Source organism: Eurosta solidaginis, unplaced genomic scaffold, assembly GCF_040869045.1.
Source record: "Eurosta solidaginis isolate ZX-2024a unplaced genomic scaffold, ASM4086904v1 ctg00000221.1, whole genome shotgun sequence".
Lineage (NCBI taxonomy): Eukaryota > Metazoa > Arthropoda > Insecta > Diptera > Tephritidae > Eurosta > Eurosta solidaginis.
In genome coordinates this window covers 532,186-550,869 of record NW_027136906.1, presented here as the reverse complement: position 1 = coordinate 550,869, position 18,684 = coordinate 532,186, and the positions used below count along the sequence as shown (strand labels likewise).

Below are 18,684 nucleotides of genomic sequence, written 5' to 3'. Positions count from 1 at the left end.
CTGCGTATAACTTAATATCTTCCATATAGAGGAGGTGTGAGACCTTATACGATGCACCTTCTCTTCCTTTTATGTTAAATCCATTTTTGGTATCATTAATCAAGGTCGATAGTAGATTAAGCGCGAGGCAGAACCAAAGATGACTTAAGCTATCTCCTTGTAGTATGCCTCTTCAAATGGGTATCGTGGAAATACTTTGGAGTCCATTTTTTGTTTTTAGATTAAGTGTTATCTCCCATGTATTCGAAAGATGTTCAAGAGTAGTTATTATGTTTGGGGCTAGTTTATACAATTTTAGCACCTCAGTTAACCATGAGTGGGGTACACTGTCATAGGCTTTCTTGTAGTCGATATATGCCGTATATATATTTCTTTGTTTGTGGTATGCTTGTTCCATTACAATGTAGTCTATGAGAAGCTGCTCTTTGCATCCTTGGGAATTTTTTACACAACCTCTCTGTTCAAAATCAAGGATATTTTGCGTCTTTAAATGGTGGTAGATCTTATTAGCAATGCATCAGTTAACAACTTGTAAAGCGTACACAAGCATGTTATTGGTCGATATTTCGCAGGGTCCTTAGTATCATCCTTATGGATGTTATCGGGGCCTGTGGCCATCCAGTTATGGGTATTTTTGATTGCTTCACTTATATTCCTCTCACTTACGGTTACGTTTTCCATAACTTCAAATTTGTTCGCCTTTTGGTAATCTTTCCCAATCCATGGAGCGTTTTCATTATGCCTCACACTTTCAGCCCAGATTGACTTCCCGAATCTTTCTACCTGGGATGTTTCTGGTGTGTCATCTCCATCCATTTCTGTGCTATTTCGAAGTCGCTTATAAAAATATTTTTCATTTCTTTGGAAAGTTAAATTGGCCTCCTTCCGTTTCTCGGATAAAGTATATCTGCGTAGTGTGTTTATTTTTACAGCTAATTTTTGCCGTATTGTATCGCACAGGTTCTCTGCCGTTTCATTAGGTAGGTCGTGTCTTGAATGCATTCTATAAGTTTCTTTAATTTCTTCAAACCACTTCACAATTTTTAAGCTTCTGTTGCTAGCTATGATTCGACCGAGTTGTGCTCGTAGATTTTCAATTTGGTTAGTAAGGCGCTGCTTCCAGGCTGGTTTGCCTTTAACTTTTGTTGCCTCAAAAGCATTCTAAGGCCCAATTTTACCACCTAATACTCGGGTTATTGCAATGGGCTGCTGCATACACTGCCGTTTGTAGCATCTCAAAATACGAAACATGATCATTGACAGCTATTGCCATTGCTTTTGTTGAGCTTTGTTTCATGATGATGGGCCTTATTAGCGGATATGTGCCGCCGTATTCTTGTGTTGTTGTTTGGAACTCCAATGTCAGCTTCATACATGTTTCTTCTTCATATGTATCGCTGTTATGGGGGACTCTGTTTTCGTGTTCAGGAGTGCTACTTTCTACATCTACATCTGGTATATCGTTGCTTATTGGAGCTATTACGGCAACATCTGGATTAATATTTGTACCATTACCATGAGCTGACTAACTTTCCTCTTCCAGTTCTTAGTTCTTGCAATCTTCGCAGTGGTATGTATTTGTTTCTTATGATTGCACTGCGCTGGTCGCCTATACGCTGTATGCTAATTGTAATGTTGGGATAAGCTTGACAGAAAGTTTCGAAAAGGCGAGGTCTATATCCTCTGGTGTTCCTTTCGTTCCTGGTTATCTTGTAGTAACTCCGCATGATAAACTGATTCATTTCGACTGTCCATCTGCGTTGCGTTGGGGATATAGCTTCGGTGGTTGTTGGTTCAACCGACAAAACACTCGTTACTGTCTGAGAGTTGTCCTAGTTCTTTCCTTGTTCATCGATCGGTTGATCAGGGTGCGATGTCCCGCGCCGTCCCTGATCATTACGGCACTCGTCCGAGGCTTCCAGTACTATACTAGGAATCGTTGCTCACTCTGGGGGGTGGTTAAACCACACAGAGGTATGGCTATGATTCGCCAAGCACGAAAGATAATTCTTCTTATTGCGAGTTCAGTTTTGGTCTGCGGGTGGTATTTTATTTCCAACCTATTTTTATTTTATATTACTTTATTTTATTTTATTCATTTTTTTATCCAAATTTATATTATTTAATTTTGTCTGATTTACTTAATTTAATTTTATTTAATAATTATTTTATTTTGTTTCTATTATATAATTCTCAGATATAAACCCCTTAAAAGAACTTCTCCCTTTTATAACTTCGCTAAGTATAACCTTTAAACATTATGTACGAGACGGGTCATGTTTAATAAAATAATAAAATTTGTGTGTTACGGCCTTTCCGTTAAATTTCATCAATTACTCCTTAGCATTGCGTCGGCTTATGTACCTTTAAAAGTCGTAAAAAGAAAAATTCTTTATAATCGTATAAAGAGGCAATAAATGCATTTAGTTGAGATACAAATTCTTTAATATCGAAGCGCTATAAATTTGGACAACAAAGAAATAAAGTCGATAAAACGTGAAACATCGGGTGACTTTTATTGGACTAGTAATCCATTATGAGTGTTTTATGCAGTTTGATTTAACTTTTTTATTTTTATTTTTTTTAAACTCAGTGCTTTTTTATAGTCCGTACGATTGGTTTGTGCCAATTCAACATTTCCATTCATAGTCCTATGTTAGTAAATATATTTATACAGGGTCGTATTTGGAATTTTAGGAGCTTGGGAAGTTTTTTACGACGACTATCAAAATTTGACTTGCAAGTACTTTCAGCCTTCTGTTAACTTAGTGAAGCTGTTTTAGTGGTAATGAAGTATAAGATGGCCGCTCTGTTTTAACTCGCCGCAATACGTGGACGCTGACTCTTTGTTTGATGACAGAAGATACCTCGTTTTGTCCTCATTTACCACAAAACCTACCTTTTCCGCTTCTGTCTCAGTTAAGGCAAAGGTGTTCAGATCGAAAGTGTCAATGTTGTCAGCGTACCCTGGTAATTGCACGATCTTACAGATTACTGTTGCAGAGTGCTGAATCTCTGAAGCTTGTTTTTTTTTTCTGCCTGAAACATCGTCGAAGGCGGTTTTAAAACCGACGACAAAGTGATGTGTGTCAGTTCTTTTTTCACGGTTTCCGTTTCAAGATTTGGCATATAGTAAAAATTTCCCACTGCTCCTGCATTCCGTTTGGATTTATTATTTTCATTGGCAGTCTGTTATGATTGCAACATATTTGGCTGCAATGTGACAGTGATCCAAGTGGATGTTAGGTCTTCGTATCAGAGCTGGTCTGCCAGTGTCTGTAACATACATCTGATAAACTGATAAATTGTAAAGATTGGAAAGATTTAAGAAATGGTTTGAAGAATGAACGCAATAATCCGTACATGTAACCGTGGTCTAAGCTCGAAATTTCACCTCATCTGAGCTGAATAACTCTTTCTAAAAGTTTTTCGGAATAAGCGGTAGAATTATGCATTTGAAAAGAAGAGATCCATCCTTCAAAGTCCATGTTGAATTTTCCAATGTAAGGAATGCATAATAACTTCTTCCTGGATACAACAAGATTTCTAGGGATAGGTTTATCAGTATAGATCGAGCGAGACTGTGGTGGGCGTTGCAACATTATGAACCGAAAAAGTACTTAGGGCATAATTTATTAAAGACCACACTCAGTTAAAAAAAATTTAAAAAACACCCAAATTTTAAAAACATGAAAGAGAGGCGTAGATACTTCTCTCTTTTTTGCGAACTTTTCTTCATTAGCTTCAACGCGATATTTCGGACAAAAACGTAGCAAAACAATAAAAGTACGGCTGAAGCTGAACATAAAGATATAAAACGAAGCGGGGCACGAAAAGTGAGCGCAGTTAAATGTATACGGTATTATGAAACTTGTAAGGGGGTATTCGTCGAAGGCTGATCAAGAGGCGAGAAAGCACCTACCTACTTCCTTTCTTATTGAATATACGTAACTTTCTTGGTGGTATTTGTTTCAGACCTACACACACACTATGTGGGGTAGGGGAGCTGTAACCAAACGCTACTTAATGGAAGGGCTGACAGGTTAAGAATCGAAAAACATTGCTCAGCTGCTGGTGAAAACGGTGGATAGGCGTCGGAACCGGTCAACGAAGAATTGGTTGCCGGAAACCTTCCGGTTTCTGGAGTAATTCGATAAAGGTGTATCGAATGACGTTGACGGGATTTGCAGCCGACTAATGTTGTTGCAGGTGTCGTTATAGCGTTGCTTCGTTCCATCCAATAGTTATGATCACTCACTTATTGTCATAAATTTTCTTTAATCCTCCGATTACCGGTGAATAAATTCAAGACATCTTAGCCGAGTTAAATAATTTTAATCTTAGAGTACTAAACGACTTATGCGATACAACATATAAAATTGAAACAACACCTATTAGTCGTTTAATTAGTTTTATTTATAACAATACAATGGTTAGCTGAAAACTTGCAACTGATAATGACACCACGTGCGTGTCGAAACAATTGTATTGTTAAAAATACAACTAATTTAAATTACTAAAAGGTGTTGTTTCAATTTTTTATGTTGTATATTGGCGTTGTCCTCTGGCCAGACAAAATTTGACGCTTTGAAATTTATCAACAAATATTTGAATTTTTATTTAAATTTTGAAGAACAATCGTCGCACACTGTGATAACCCAGAAATAATTTTGAATTTTTATTGATAAATTTTGAAATGAATACGAACCATGAGGTCTGTTAGGCTCGAAAATATATTCGTCTAGCCAGACGACAACGCTAAAATGTGTCATAATCAACTTTGGTACAAAAAAATTAAATAAAATAAAAAGAAAAAAATTTGATTTCCCAATTATTATAAAGACCGCCTCTAAACTTAAAAAGTCGGTAAACCTTTTGATGATCGGGTGGGTAGCAGTAAAGTTATTCACGAAACTTTTCATCTGGCCAGACGCCACAATCTATCAGAGAGTTTAAGTGAGTCCAAGGAAACTTGGAGTTTCAACAGGGTTGAACCGGAGAGATAACATGTGGGGATAAATCACAAGCTGAACATACATTGGGTATGTCGCGGTTAATTATGGATAAGTAAGAGTTTAACCTATCACAGTATCCAGATCGAAGTTGAGGTAGGGCGACGAGCGACTCCCCATTTAATTTGTAGCGGACTAGTGCCTTACAGATCAGTGGAGAGAGGTTACGATGATTGGACAGGCAGTTGGCGGCGCTGACAAATCTGTTGATCGATTCACAAGCAATCGGTGGTTGGTGGAATCCATACCCGGCGAGTCACAGGTGACGGACCTGTGGATGTCGCATCGGTGATGCGCAGATGACGAATCGGATTATCGATGTCCAAACAACCTTTGGTTGATGAAATCGGCGTCCGGAGAGTTGAAGCTGTGCTTTATATGTATAATAGCCTGGCCACGTAGATACGGTGGCGGTGGACGTACCTGTGTCCTTCACACCCGATCTCTAGACACACCAACACAGATGTCACTTACTGAGCAGAAGTGGCGGACCTATGCAAAACAAGAGAATTACGTATATTCGTAAACAATTTTTGCAGTAGAGACTTCCTGCACCGTAGGTCGCGCCTTCTATGATCTATGAAATGCAAGCTGTTTCTAATAAAGCCTGAGTCGTTATGAACAGTTTGAGAAGTTTGCGCACTTCTGCACTCTCAATTGATTGCTAATCGCTATTTGTGTAGCGCTTGCTGATCGGTGTAAGTGTGGGGCAGTATGTAGTGGTAGCTATGTATAAACACACAGTTTCTGTATTTGATGTAAAAGTACCTGTGTGAGCACCAATTAGTTTGGTCATATGTCACGGTGCCACCGAACCTAAAGTAAATTCGACCCTGTATGTGTTCGTGTTATAATAGTACTTGTTACACACACAGCTTCTTCATATTTGTTATTGCAAAAGCTTGGTCTATAGTTATAGTTTTGTCGATTTTATATCTCGAATTTTTTTGTCAATTTCCATTTCATATTTGAATTTTACTTACGTACGTTTTATACTCAGCGTGCTTTGCACACAGAGTATATTAACTTTGATTGGATAACGGTTGGTTGTACAGGTATAAAGGAATCGAGATAGATATAGACTTCCATATATCAAAATCCTCAGTATCGAAAAAAAATTTGATTTAGCCATGTCCGTCCGTCCGTACATTATCACGATAACTTTAGTAAATATTGAGATATCTTCACCAAATTTGGTGCACGAACTTATCTGGACCCAGAATAGATTGGTATTGAAAATGAGCGAAATCGGATGATAACGACGCCCACTTTTTATATATATATAACATTTTGGAAAACACAAAAAACCTGATTATTTAGTAAATCATACACCTAGAATTTTAAAATTTGACATGTGGACTGAAATTGAGGCTCTCCATAAAAATTTGAAAGACTACAAATTTAAAAAAATGGGCGTGGCACCGCCCTTTTATGACTAAGCAATTTTCTATATTTCGGAAGCCATAACTCGAAGAAAAACAAGTAAGGAAGGCTAAGTTCGGGTGTAACCGAACATTACATACTCAGTTGAGAGCTATGGAGACAAAATAAGGAAAATCACCATGTAGGAAAATGAACCTAGGGTAACCCTGGACTGTGGTTGTATGACATGTGTATCAAATGGAAGGTATTAAAGAGTATTTTAAGAGAGAGTAAGCCATAGTTCTATGGATGGACGCCATTTAGGGATATCGCCATAAAGGTGGACCAGGGCTGACTCTAGAATGTGTTTGTACGATATGGGTATCAATTGAAAGGTGATAATGAGTATTTTGAAAAGGAGTGATCCTTAGTTCCCTAGGTGGACGCCGTTTCGAGATATCGCTATAAAGGTAGACCAGGGGTGTCTCTAGTTGTACGATATGGGAATCAAATGAAAGGTGTTACTGAGCGTTTTAAGACGGAGTGGGCATTAGGTCTATAGGTGGACGCCTTTTCGAAATCTCGCCGTTAGGGTGGGCCAGGGGTGACTCTAGAATGTGTTTGTACGATATGGGTATCAAACGAAAGGTGTTACTGAGCATTTTAAGAGGGAGTGGGCATTAGGTCCATAGGTGGACGCCTTTTCGAGATATCGCCATTAGGGTGGGCCAGGGGTGACTCTGGAATGTGTTTGTACGATATGGGTATCAAATGAAAGGTGGTAATGAGTATTTTAAAAGGGAGTAATCCTTATTTCTATAGGTCGACGCCTTTTCGAGATATCGCCATAAAGGTGGACCAAGGGTGACTCCAGAATGTTTGTACGATATGGGTATCAAACGAAAGGTGTTACTGAGCATTTTAAGAGGGAGTGGGCACTAGGTCTATAGGTGGACGCCTTTTCGAGATATCGCCATTAGGGTGGGCCAGGGGTGTCTCTAGAATGTTTGTACGATATGGGTATCAAACGAAAGGTGTTACTGAGCATTTTAAGAGAAAGTGGGCATTAGGTCTATAGGTGGGCGCCTTTTCGAGATATCGCCATTATGGTGGGCCAGGGTGACTCTAGAATGTGTTTGTACGATATGGGTATCAAATGGAAGGTGGTAATGAGTATTTTAAAAGGGAGTAATCCTCAGTTCTATAGGTGGACGCCTTTTCGAGATATCGCCATAAAGGTTGACCAAGGGTGACTCTAGAATGTTTGTACGATATGGGTATCAAACGAAAGGTGTTACTGAGCATTTTAGGAGGGAGTGGGCATTAGGTCTTTAGGTGGACGCCTTTTCGAGATATCGCCATTAGGGTGGGCCAGGGGTGACTCTAGAATGTTTGTACGATATGGGTATCAAAGGAAAGGTGTTACTGAGCATTTTAAGAGGGAGTGGACATTAGGTCTATAGGTGGACGCCTTTTCGAGATATCGCCATTAGGGTGGGCCAGGGGTGACTCTAGAATGTTTTTACGATATGGGTATCAAACGAAAGGTGTTACTGAGCATTTTAAGAGGGAGTGGGCATTAGGTCTATAGGTGCACGCCTTTTCGAGATATCGCCATTAGGGTGGGCCAGGGTTGACTCTAGAATGTGTTTGTACGATATGGATGTCAAATTAATGAGGGTTTTAAAAGCGAGTGGCCCTTAGATGTATATGTGAAGGCGTTCTCGCGATATCGACCAAATGTGGATCAGGTGATCCAGAAAATCATCTGTCGGGTACTGCTAATTTATTTATATATTCAATAACACTAACAGTATTCCTGCCAAGATTCCAAGGGCTGTTGATTTCGCCTTGTAGAACTTTTTCATTTTCTTCTACTTAATATCGTAGGTGTCACACCCATTTTACAAAGTTTTTTCCAAAGTTATATTTTGCGTCAATAAACCAATCCAGTTACCATGTTTCATCCCTTTTTTCGTATTTGGTATAGAATTATGGCATTTTTTTAATTTTTCGTAATTTTCGATATCGATAAAGTGGGCGTGGTTATGGTCGGATTTCGGCCATTTTTTATACCAAGATAAAGTGAGTTCAGATAAGTACGTGGGCTAAGTTTAGTAAAGATATATCGGTTTTTGCTCAAGTTATTGTGTTAACGGCCGAGCGGAAGGACAGACGGTGGACTGTGTATAAAAACTGGGCGTGGCTTCCACCGATTTCGCCCATTTTCACAGAGAACAGTTAGCGTCATAGAATCTATGCTCCTACCAAATTTCAAAAGGATTGGTAAATTTTTGTTCGACTTATGGCATTAAAAGTATTCTAGACACACTAAATGAAAATGGGCGGAGCCACGCCCATTTTGAAATTTTCTTTTATTTTTGTATTTTGTTGCATCATATCATTACTTGAGTTGAATTTTGACTTAATTTACTTATATACAGTAAAGATATTAAATTTTTTGTTAAAATTTGAATTTAAAAAAATTTTTTTTTAAAAAGTGAGCGTGTTCTTCATCCAATTTTGCTAATTTTTATTTGCCACATATATAGTAACAGTAGTAACGTTCCTGCCAAATTTCATCATGATATCTTCAACGACTGCCAAATTACAGCTTGCAAAACTTTTAAATTACCTTCTTGTAAAAGTGGGCGGTGCTACGCCCATTGTCCAAACTCTTACTAATTTTCTATTCTGCGTCATTACGTCAACCCATCTACCAAGTTTCATCGCTTTAGCCGCCTTTGGCAATGAATTATCGCATTTTTTCGGTTTTTCGAAATTTTCGATGTCGAAAAAGTGGGCGTGGTTATAGTCCGATATCGTTCATTTTAAATAGCGATCTGAGATGAGTGCTCAGGAACCTACGTACCAAATTTCATCAAGATACCTCAAAATTTACTCAAGTTATCGTGTTAACGGACGGACGGACGGACGGACGGACATGGCTCAATCAAATTTTTTTTGGATCCTGATTATTTTGATATATGGAAGTCTATATCTATCTCGATTCCTTTATATATGTACAACCAACCGTTATCCAATCAAACTTAATATACTCTGTGAGCTCTGCTCAACTGAGTATAATTAACGGATCGTAATAAAATTGGATACATAAATTTTCCCTATAGCAGGAAATATTTCTAGAAAATGGACGAGATCGGTTAAAACCCACGCCCACTTTTATTTAAAAGATTTTTAATAGGGTCGTAGACGAAAATAATAAGCTATATCTTAGCGAAAAAGAGCTTTGTATCAATAGAATTCTACCTTCTATATTAAGTTTTGGAAAACACTAAAATTTTTAAAAATGGGTGTGGCACCGCCCTTTTATGACTAAGCAATTTTCTATATTTCGGGAGCCATAACTCGAAGAAAAATTAACATATCGTAATGAAATTTTGTACACAAATTTTCCTTATAGCAGAAAATATTTCTGGTAAAAATTGACGGGATCGGTTAAAAACCACGGCAACTTAGATACAAGACAAGTTTAAAAGGGTCGTAGACTAAGATAAGCTTTAACTTAGAAAAAAATAGTTTTGAATCAATGATATTTCACTTATCAAGTTTTATTGTAAGAGGAAATGGGGAGGCATTTTTTTTAAACGGGCGGAGCCACGTTTTATGTAGAAAAGTAATTTATCGGAAATGAAATGTACAATTGAAGCTCACGCTGAGTATATAATGTTCGGTTACACCCAAACTTAGACACCTTTACTTGTTTTTGCTGGTTAACTACTAAAATACATACTACATTCCTTTTTGTATTTTTTTGTTTGTTTTGCTTTTACAGATACAAGCCTTAGTTTGTCCATGACGGAAGTTCGAATACCTAAACATATCATGCGGCATGAGGATGCTGTATTGGGCTGTAAATACGATTTGGATGGTGAATCATTGTACTCTGTGAAATGGTATAAAGACGGTTTTGAATTTTATCGTTACGTACCGCGGGATATGCCGCCAGGACAAGTGTTTCCATTGCCTGGTGTTGATGTTGATGTAAGTATGCGACTGTGTTTTTTATTACTCTTTTAGAGTTTTATGTACGTATTTACTTTTATTGGATAATAGAGTTTTTTTCGACCCGATTTTCACTTTCATGAACGACTCTGCACAAGGCATGAAACACTCACTTTTATATTGCCAATGCGAGAAACTTTCAATTACTATGGACAAATATGAGTATTTATTTTGAGTTTGTAAAATTTTAAATTTCATTTTTATCAAGGGGAATTTTTTTTTTTTTTAATTTAATAAAGCATGAGGCGTAAATATTTGCATTGCTGCTAAACATGTAGCATCCAAAAAGTGTAGCATAATCTGTGAGGATAGTAGTACCTCTTAAACCCTGACATCATAAATGGAAAAACTACCTTGTAAACCATTGCTAAACAATTTGTTTGCCCTCCTACATCATTACGGGCATTACGACTTCAGGGGAACTAAATTCCTTATAGAAGGTTCCGAAGCGAGGACAATGAAACATAACGTGTTCTGCATTTTCCAATTTGGTGGCAGAGTGTGGACAGAAAGAACCGTTTTCTATCCTATGCTTAACTGCTAGTATATTTTTTGTAAGTTATTTTAGACCTGTGTCACACTGTTGCAGCATATTATATTATAGTGCTGGTTACGTTAGACCATAGCTTATGGGTAGGTTCGCCTGGGTCGCTGATGTTGGCACTATTCGCATTAGAGCTCCACTTACTTAAGAAACATTCTCTCCAACCGCCCCTGAAGTGCTTCTTAAAAGTTAGTTTGAGATCAATGTTTACTCTTAAATATTTCAAGTAGGACTTTGAATTTTTTTTATAATTTCCAATGGTTAGGAGTAAGTCTTCCAACCCTCGCTAGGTTGCGGAAACGTGATATATAATCATCCGAATACGGAAAATTTTGCAGTCGAGTTTTAAGCAACTTTAAGGTTTAAAACTTTCCGACAACCAAAATACTAAAAAATTGAAACATAACTTGGAGCAACCCTTTCAAAATGCAATGTTACGTGCAAAAAATTCTTCTAGGTAGGGCAGGGATCGCTATATTAGAAGTCTTTAGAAACTCCGTACAGAGCGAGTGCACACATTACTTCGCGGTAAGCCAGATATTTAAAATATAAAATGTGATTCAGAGTCAATAACAAGGCATCACAGATGACAAACAGTTTCGTTGGGGTTCGCATAGATCTTTAAACCAGCCATCAGTTTTTGAGAAATACATTAAATAAATTACAAATACTTTACACCTCTCACAACGCATTAAATGGGGTCGATCAGGACCTGCGAGCATGCATCCGCAATTGTCCTTCAAATTTTGAGTCGCAACAAAATCCCAAATATGTTTCCGGCAGCACTTGGAATAAGGAAACGCGCATTACATCTAACAAAGCAATGGTTTCCAAGCCTAAGGGATACACATTGGAAAAAAACTATAGGCCTGTTAATACTCCGCGCTCAAAACTGCTACGGGCTGTCTTCTTTTGACCCTAAAACAAAATTTACACAGTGAGGCGAGAATATTTGCCATAAAAGAGAGATATGAAATTCCTAACAAACAATTTTTGTTAAATACCCAGATACAAATATGAAAAAATACGGCACCTGATATTTCAGCCCTATGTAGAAAAAGAGCAAACATGGGGTCCTCAGTGAAAGCCACAATAAGTTTTTAGACCTCTATGCCAGGAATCGCATGCTGAACCCTGTTCTCAAAGTCAAATACCCTGAACTCGCAGTAGGGAAAAACAATTCCCGCAAGTGGACGTGCGTCACTCTAGCTCAACCAAAATCTGAACTATGTAATAGGCTAAACTGTAACCTATCCAGAATCAACCCCGACATGCGTTATGTATATCCTGCTTTTAACGTGTCCCCCGATGACACCAACCATCTTTCCAATTGCAATGTGGAACCAACGACCCTAACACCCTTTCTCGCTGGTTCATCCCTGTTGAATCTGCAAGTTTCGCCGGACTCCCACAAGAAAGAATTTATATGTGTTATGTTGAAATATTTAACTTGATCCAAAAGCCAATAAAAATTTAATACCTGTTACAAAAATTGTGGTACAGAAATCGAAGAATGAAGAATCAAACTAGTGAGGCGATTTCATGATTTCTAGGCGACTTTTCATTGAAGCACAGACTTATAAATTCTCAAAAGAGAAAAATATTAACCTAACAGGCGGCAAACGTTTTTTCGTAACTTTTAAAAAGCCATGTGTGCTGGATGCGAAAAGTTTTCCTCCAGATGAAAGCCATGGCTCCTGTTTCGGAACGACATCGTAAGAAGCCTTTTCAAGAGCCAAATGTGGCTCACTCGTTGACATATGTTACTACCCATAGGACATCAGTTTTTTTGCTGATTGTTTCAGGTTCTCAATATTCCGTTTTACTTCCGCTGCTTCTATCGGGCTATGGTGTCTGTCCTTAGGAATTCTTTTCTAAAGAACGTATAAGTACTTTTATAAACCGTTACAAGTCATTCTTCCAAACTCTGGGATCAATTTATTTTTGGTATTTAGAGATACACAAAACACATTCCAATCACGTGTCAGTATACTCGCTTTCTAGTGCTAAAACAGGCTTAGCGCAACCGACTTCTCCACACCAAATCTTGTCAACAAGCTGTGCTCTTCCTGTTTCCAACGTCTCACAGGTCTAAGGAAAACGCCACCCTTGCAGTCAGTTTGGTCAACTACGACTCCAAAAGCTTGGGAAATTATTAAACCTTTCAGGACCGTAAGAAACCTAGAAGTAAATTTTGTTGTACGACAGTTCTATTTAGTTGATTTGAAAGCAAAATACATAAAAAACAATTCGACTTTTATATTAATTACACGGTTTTTTTGTAATTTCATGGGAAAAATATTTCCCTATGGAACTCAATGAGAATTTCTGCTTAAAATCGGTCCCTCTACAAGTTTCTTCTCATGTAACTTTTTATACACCAAATATGAGTTGTTCTTAGCAATATCCATTATATCGAAAAAATGGCGTAAATAATATTTTATCTTTGCTTTGCCATCAAATTCATCGCAGACTTTTCGCTGGTCCATTAGGTCAGCGCCACCCATATATTTATTAAATTTAATTATCATCTCTGGGTACGTAATATTTAGTTTTTCGGCCGACCCAGCCTTTCGCCTCTTTAAGGAGCCTGCTGCGATGGATGAAATGTAATTGGACGATATATGAACGGATTTTGTGTTCCTCCATTTGACAAACGATATGCCCTTAAAACTTTCCCAATGGATTTCCCTCCAGGACATATATTTGTCCAACAGCAATGATTTTGGAGCGTTTCCTGTTTATTCTTAGAGTTCCACACGCTTTAGTATTATTAATTCTTAGTTTATATTGCAAAAGAGGCGAATTGAAAAAATTATCAGAAAATACTGATTCACCCAAACCCGTATATAAATCAAATTCAAACAGATATCCTGTAGCTGATTCAGCTCTGCACCACATTTTGAATCCCCATTTTTATACTCAGTTGAGCAGAGCTCACAGAGTATATTAACTTTGATCGGATAACGGTTGGCTGTACAGGTATAAAGGAATCGAGATAGATATAGACTTCCATATATCAAAATCATCAGTATCGAAAAAAATTTGATTGAAACCATGACCGTCCGTCTGTCCGTTAACACGATAACTTGAGTAAATTTTGAGGAATCTTGATGAAATTTGGTACGTAGGTTCCTGGGTACTCATCTCAGACCGCTATTTAAAATGATCGATATCGGACTATAACCACGCCCACTTTTTCGATATCGAAAATTTCGAAAAATCGAAAAAGTGCGATAATTCATTACCAAAGACGAATAAAGCGATGAAACTTGGCAGGTGAGTTGAAATTATGACGCAGAATAGAAAATTAGTAAAATTTTGGAAAACGGGCGTGGCACCGCCCACTTTTAAAAGAAGATAATCTAAAAGTTTTGCAAGCTGTAATTTGGCAGTCGTTGAAGAGATCATGATGAAATTTGGCAGGAAAGTTACTCTTATTACTATATGTAGGCTTAAAAAAATTTGCAAAATCGGAGAACGATCACACCCACTTAAAAAAAAAATTTTTTTAAGTCAAATTTTAACAAAAAATTTAATATCTTTTTCATTTAATTTGTCTAGGACACTTTTAATGTCATAAGTCGAACAAAAATTTACCAGTCCTTGTGAAATTTGGTAGGGGATTAGATTATAGGACGTTAACTGTTTTCTGTGAAAAAGGGCGAAATCGGTAACGATACTTGAGCAAAAATCAATATATCTTTACTAAACTTAGTTCACGTAATTATCTGAACTCATTTTGTATTGCTATAAAAGAATGGCCGAAATCCGTCATAGTCGGACCACTTTATCGATATCGAAAGATACGAAAAATAAAAAAATGCCATAGTTCTATACCAAATAAGAAAAAAGGGATGAAACATGGTAATTGGATTGGTTTATTGATGCAAAATATAACTTTAGAAAAAAACTTTGCAAAATGGGTGTGTCACCTACCATATTAAGTAGAAGAAAATGAAAAAGTTCTGCAGGGCGAAATCAAAAGCCCTTGAAATCTTGGCAGGAATACTGTTCGTGGTATTACATATATAAATAAATTAGCGGTACCCGACAGATGATGTTCTGGATCACCCTGGTCCACATTTTGATCGACATCTCGAAAACGCCTTCACATATACAACTACCACCATTCCCTTTTAAAATACTCATTAACACCTTTCTTTTGATACCCATATTGTACAAACGCATTCTAGAGTCACCCCGGGTCCACCTTTATGGCGATAAATCGAAAAGGCGTCCAGCAATAGAACTAAAGCCCACTCTCTTTTAAAATACTCATTAGCACTTTTCATTTGAAACCCATATCGTACAAACAAATTCTAGAGTCAGCCCTGGTCCACCTTTATGGCGATATCCCTAAATGGCGTCCACCCATAGAACTATGGCCTACTCCCTCTTAAAATACTCTTTAATACCTTCCATTTGATACCCATGTCATACAAACGCATTCCAGGGTTACCGTAGGTTCATTTTCCTACATGGTGATTTTCCCATATTTTGGCTCTCGGCTGAGTATATAATGTTCGGTTACACCCGAACTTAGCCTTCCTTACTTGTTTTCTTTGTGCTACGCATTTTCCAACTGTTTTTCAGAAAAACTAAATCGTATTTCAGAAAATGTCAAATATATATCAGAATAGCGCAAATGCGTTTCAGAAAAAGCTAATTTATTTCAGATATTCCAAATGTTTTTCACGAAACCTAAATTTTATTTCAGAAAACGTCAAATGTATTTCAGAAAAAGCGAACGGTGTTTCAGATTTTACAAACTTATTTCCAAAAGCATAGAATATATAAATGCGTATCAGAAGATGGAAAAAGTATTTCAGAAAAAGCCAAATATACATATTTCAGAAAAGCTGAAATCAATTTTCGCAAATCTCATATTTTTTAGAAAACAAAAATGTATTTTGGACAAGAAATATTCGTGTAGAAAGCTCTAATTTTAGTAAATTCAAGCAAAAATTTATTTTTGTTTTTGAGTCGTGCTGTGAAAAATTGAATAATTTTTATTAAAATTTAAGGGGATGCTAGTTGTTGTTGTTGTTGTTGTTGTAGCAGTGCTTTGCCCCATCCAATAGGTGCGACCGATCACAAATTGTCATCAATATCCTCTAACGGGGGTCTAAGGAATCGTACTGTTTCAACAGGGTTGGACCATAAAGAGAACGGGGTTAGAGGCGTTGGTTCCTGTGTTTTTTGGTGCTTGTGTTTTTGGCTTCATACGGCTGTGTTCTCAGGTGCCGTATTTCCTCACCATGCTTGCGGCGATGACTTCTTAAGCCTCTCGGCAGTGTTGTCTCATCAGTCAGATGTCTGCTGAGATGCCCAGGTTTCTGGGTATTCAACAGGAACTGTTTGGTTAGCATTTCATTTCTCCCCCTAATGGGGTGTATTCTCGCCTAACTATGTAGATGGTATTCTGGGGACATAAGAAGACAACCCGTGGCGGTACTGAGGGCGGTATTTTAGCAGGCCTGTAGCTTCTTCCAGTGATTAATCTTTAGGCTAGGCGACCATATCGGGAACTAGGAGCATGCAATCGGCTGACCAATTACTTTGTAAGGGGATACTGGTAGCCTGAAACCCTTGCATCGATATACGTGTTATAAGCACAACAAGTGAGTGTTGGTTCGATGGAAATGCGTCGTGGCTATTTCAAAAAAGAGAAGGCTGTGGAAATGGTACAAGAACTTTTAATGTATGTGGCGACGTTAGGCAACGTTTTGAAAGATTTACTGCGACAAAGCGCCCGCCGTGTCATGGTGAGTTATAGGAAGTCTGTTATAACAGATCATCAACTCTTTCAGGACTGAAACAGTACTCCTTAATGCGCAATCCATTTTAGTATTCATGGTAAATAAAAAAATCATTCGTAAAGAAGTATATAACACTTCGTTACATGAATGAACCATGAGTTATTAAAGACGTTTATGGTATGTGTAGAAGAGGTTATTCGGAGAAGAAAAAACATGACCTGGTACACCTGATTGTGCTTGCGCTATACAGCACTCAACCACTTTTCTTAGATATTTCGGGATAACTTGACATGTCAGTCGGAATGTAATAGAATTTTTTAAAATTTTCTTCAATTCGCTGCTCTTGTCATCCTTTTAACATGGTTAGCTTTTTAGTTAAAATAAAGTGTAACTTTTGATGAAATGTCTGAGACTTCGTGAAATACATTTGAGCTTTTTTGAACTACATTTGAGTATTTCTTAAATACTTTTTACATCTTCGGAAAACAATTTCGGCTTTTCTGTAGTACATTTGAAATTTTTTGAAATATATTTAAAATATCTCAAATACAGCTGAATTTTTGGACAAAGATTTGATTTTTTCTGAAACACAATTTATGCATCTGATATACATTTGTGGTTTTCTGAATCACATCTACACATTTCTGATATTCATTTGAGCTTTTCTGAAATACAATTGATTTTTCCGAAATACATTTATCCGATATACAGTTGAAAAAGGTGTAATTTTAAACGGTCTCATCTTCATTACGAGCCGCAATATTATCCCCACATATGAGAATATCGCACAAAATGTCTTAAATTTTGATCAATATACTTGAATTTCATTATGTCAAAATGTCTAACATCAAAACTGCAAATGCGTTTCCATTACGTCACATAACTGACTCGAGGTCGATTAAGCAAAGCATGCTCAAAACCCAGCTAAAATGTATGTTCATTTATTTCCATTTTTATTATTTCCCATTCTTCCAAATGCTGTGGCATCAAAATTGATGGGACGACATGTTGAAAACGAAGTATGACAGTATTCTAGAAAATTTTTCTGGATTGAGTGTTATCTTAGAGAGTTGTCTGGGTAAATTCTTGTCGAGAGTGTGTTATCTCTGGGACTTCTATTTAGGACTTTTGAAAATTCTGAAATTATTTTTCTAAAAATCGATACTATAAGGTGCACCTCAAGATACCATTTTGATTTTCACGAGTCTGCCAGAGTCATTTCTGCCTTGTCAAACTCACTTTTATTTTAACGAGTCAGCTAAAGTATGTGTGACTTAGACTAAAATATATTCACTACCACACCGAAACTGATTCTTGCTCTGACTCACTTTGTGTAGACCAGGACGAAACCACTCCCCAAAACCTTCGGAGAGTGTCATTATAGTCCCGGAGTTCCTCATCGATATTCCATAACCAGGATATGTATATGTTAGATCACCTTCTCTTAAATAACTTGAACTTGCACAGGATTGTACGAAAGTCGCTCCTAGAGTCCTTTCGAATTATATTAAATGACTTAGTCGATTCTGATATGATTTTTTGACTCGTGTTCTCCGATCTGATCATCTGAACTTAAAATTTCTAGATTTCGCGAGATGTGATTTTCGGAAAATTTTTAACATTTATATATCAATCACCCCTATTGTGGTTGTCAATAGTAAGAAAATTAGTGTCGATGCTCATGAATTGGTATCGGCGTTGTCGAAGTCGATAGCTATTGATAGGTGTTGATGCTTTTTTGGTATGGGCTAAAACAATATTGAAGTTATGTTGAAATGACGTGACGCAAAATTTGTCAACATAGTTTTTTGTGACGACAAGCTCTGCAATACGAAATTCGGCTATTAAAAATTGGTAAAATAAGATTTATTTATTCTAGTAAATACACGTTATTTATTCATTTTTAATTAAATTTCAGAAAATGGTAAAATTAACCAACAACAACCAATCACGGAGCTTGTTGAAGAATTGGAAAAGA

General features: G+C 37.2%; 1 protein-coding gene across 1 annotated transcript in view; it reads left to right on the top strand.

Annotated features, from left to right (window-relative positions):
- Positions 1-18,684, top strand: part of LOC137235753 (uncharacterized) — a 184,912-nt gene that overhangs the window by 79,982 nt on the left and 86,246 nt on the right. Inside the window, exon 2 of the mRNA XM_067758609.1 lies at positions 10,171-10,379. Within this exon, the coding sequence (XP_067614710.1) occupies positions 10,171-10,379 (209 nt within the window). The remainder of the gene's footprint in view (positions 1-10,170; positions 10,380-18,684) is intronic.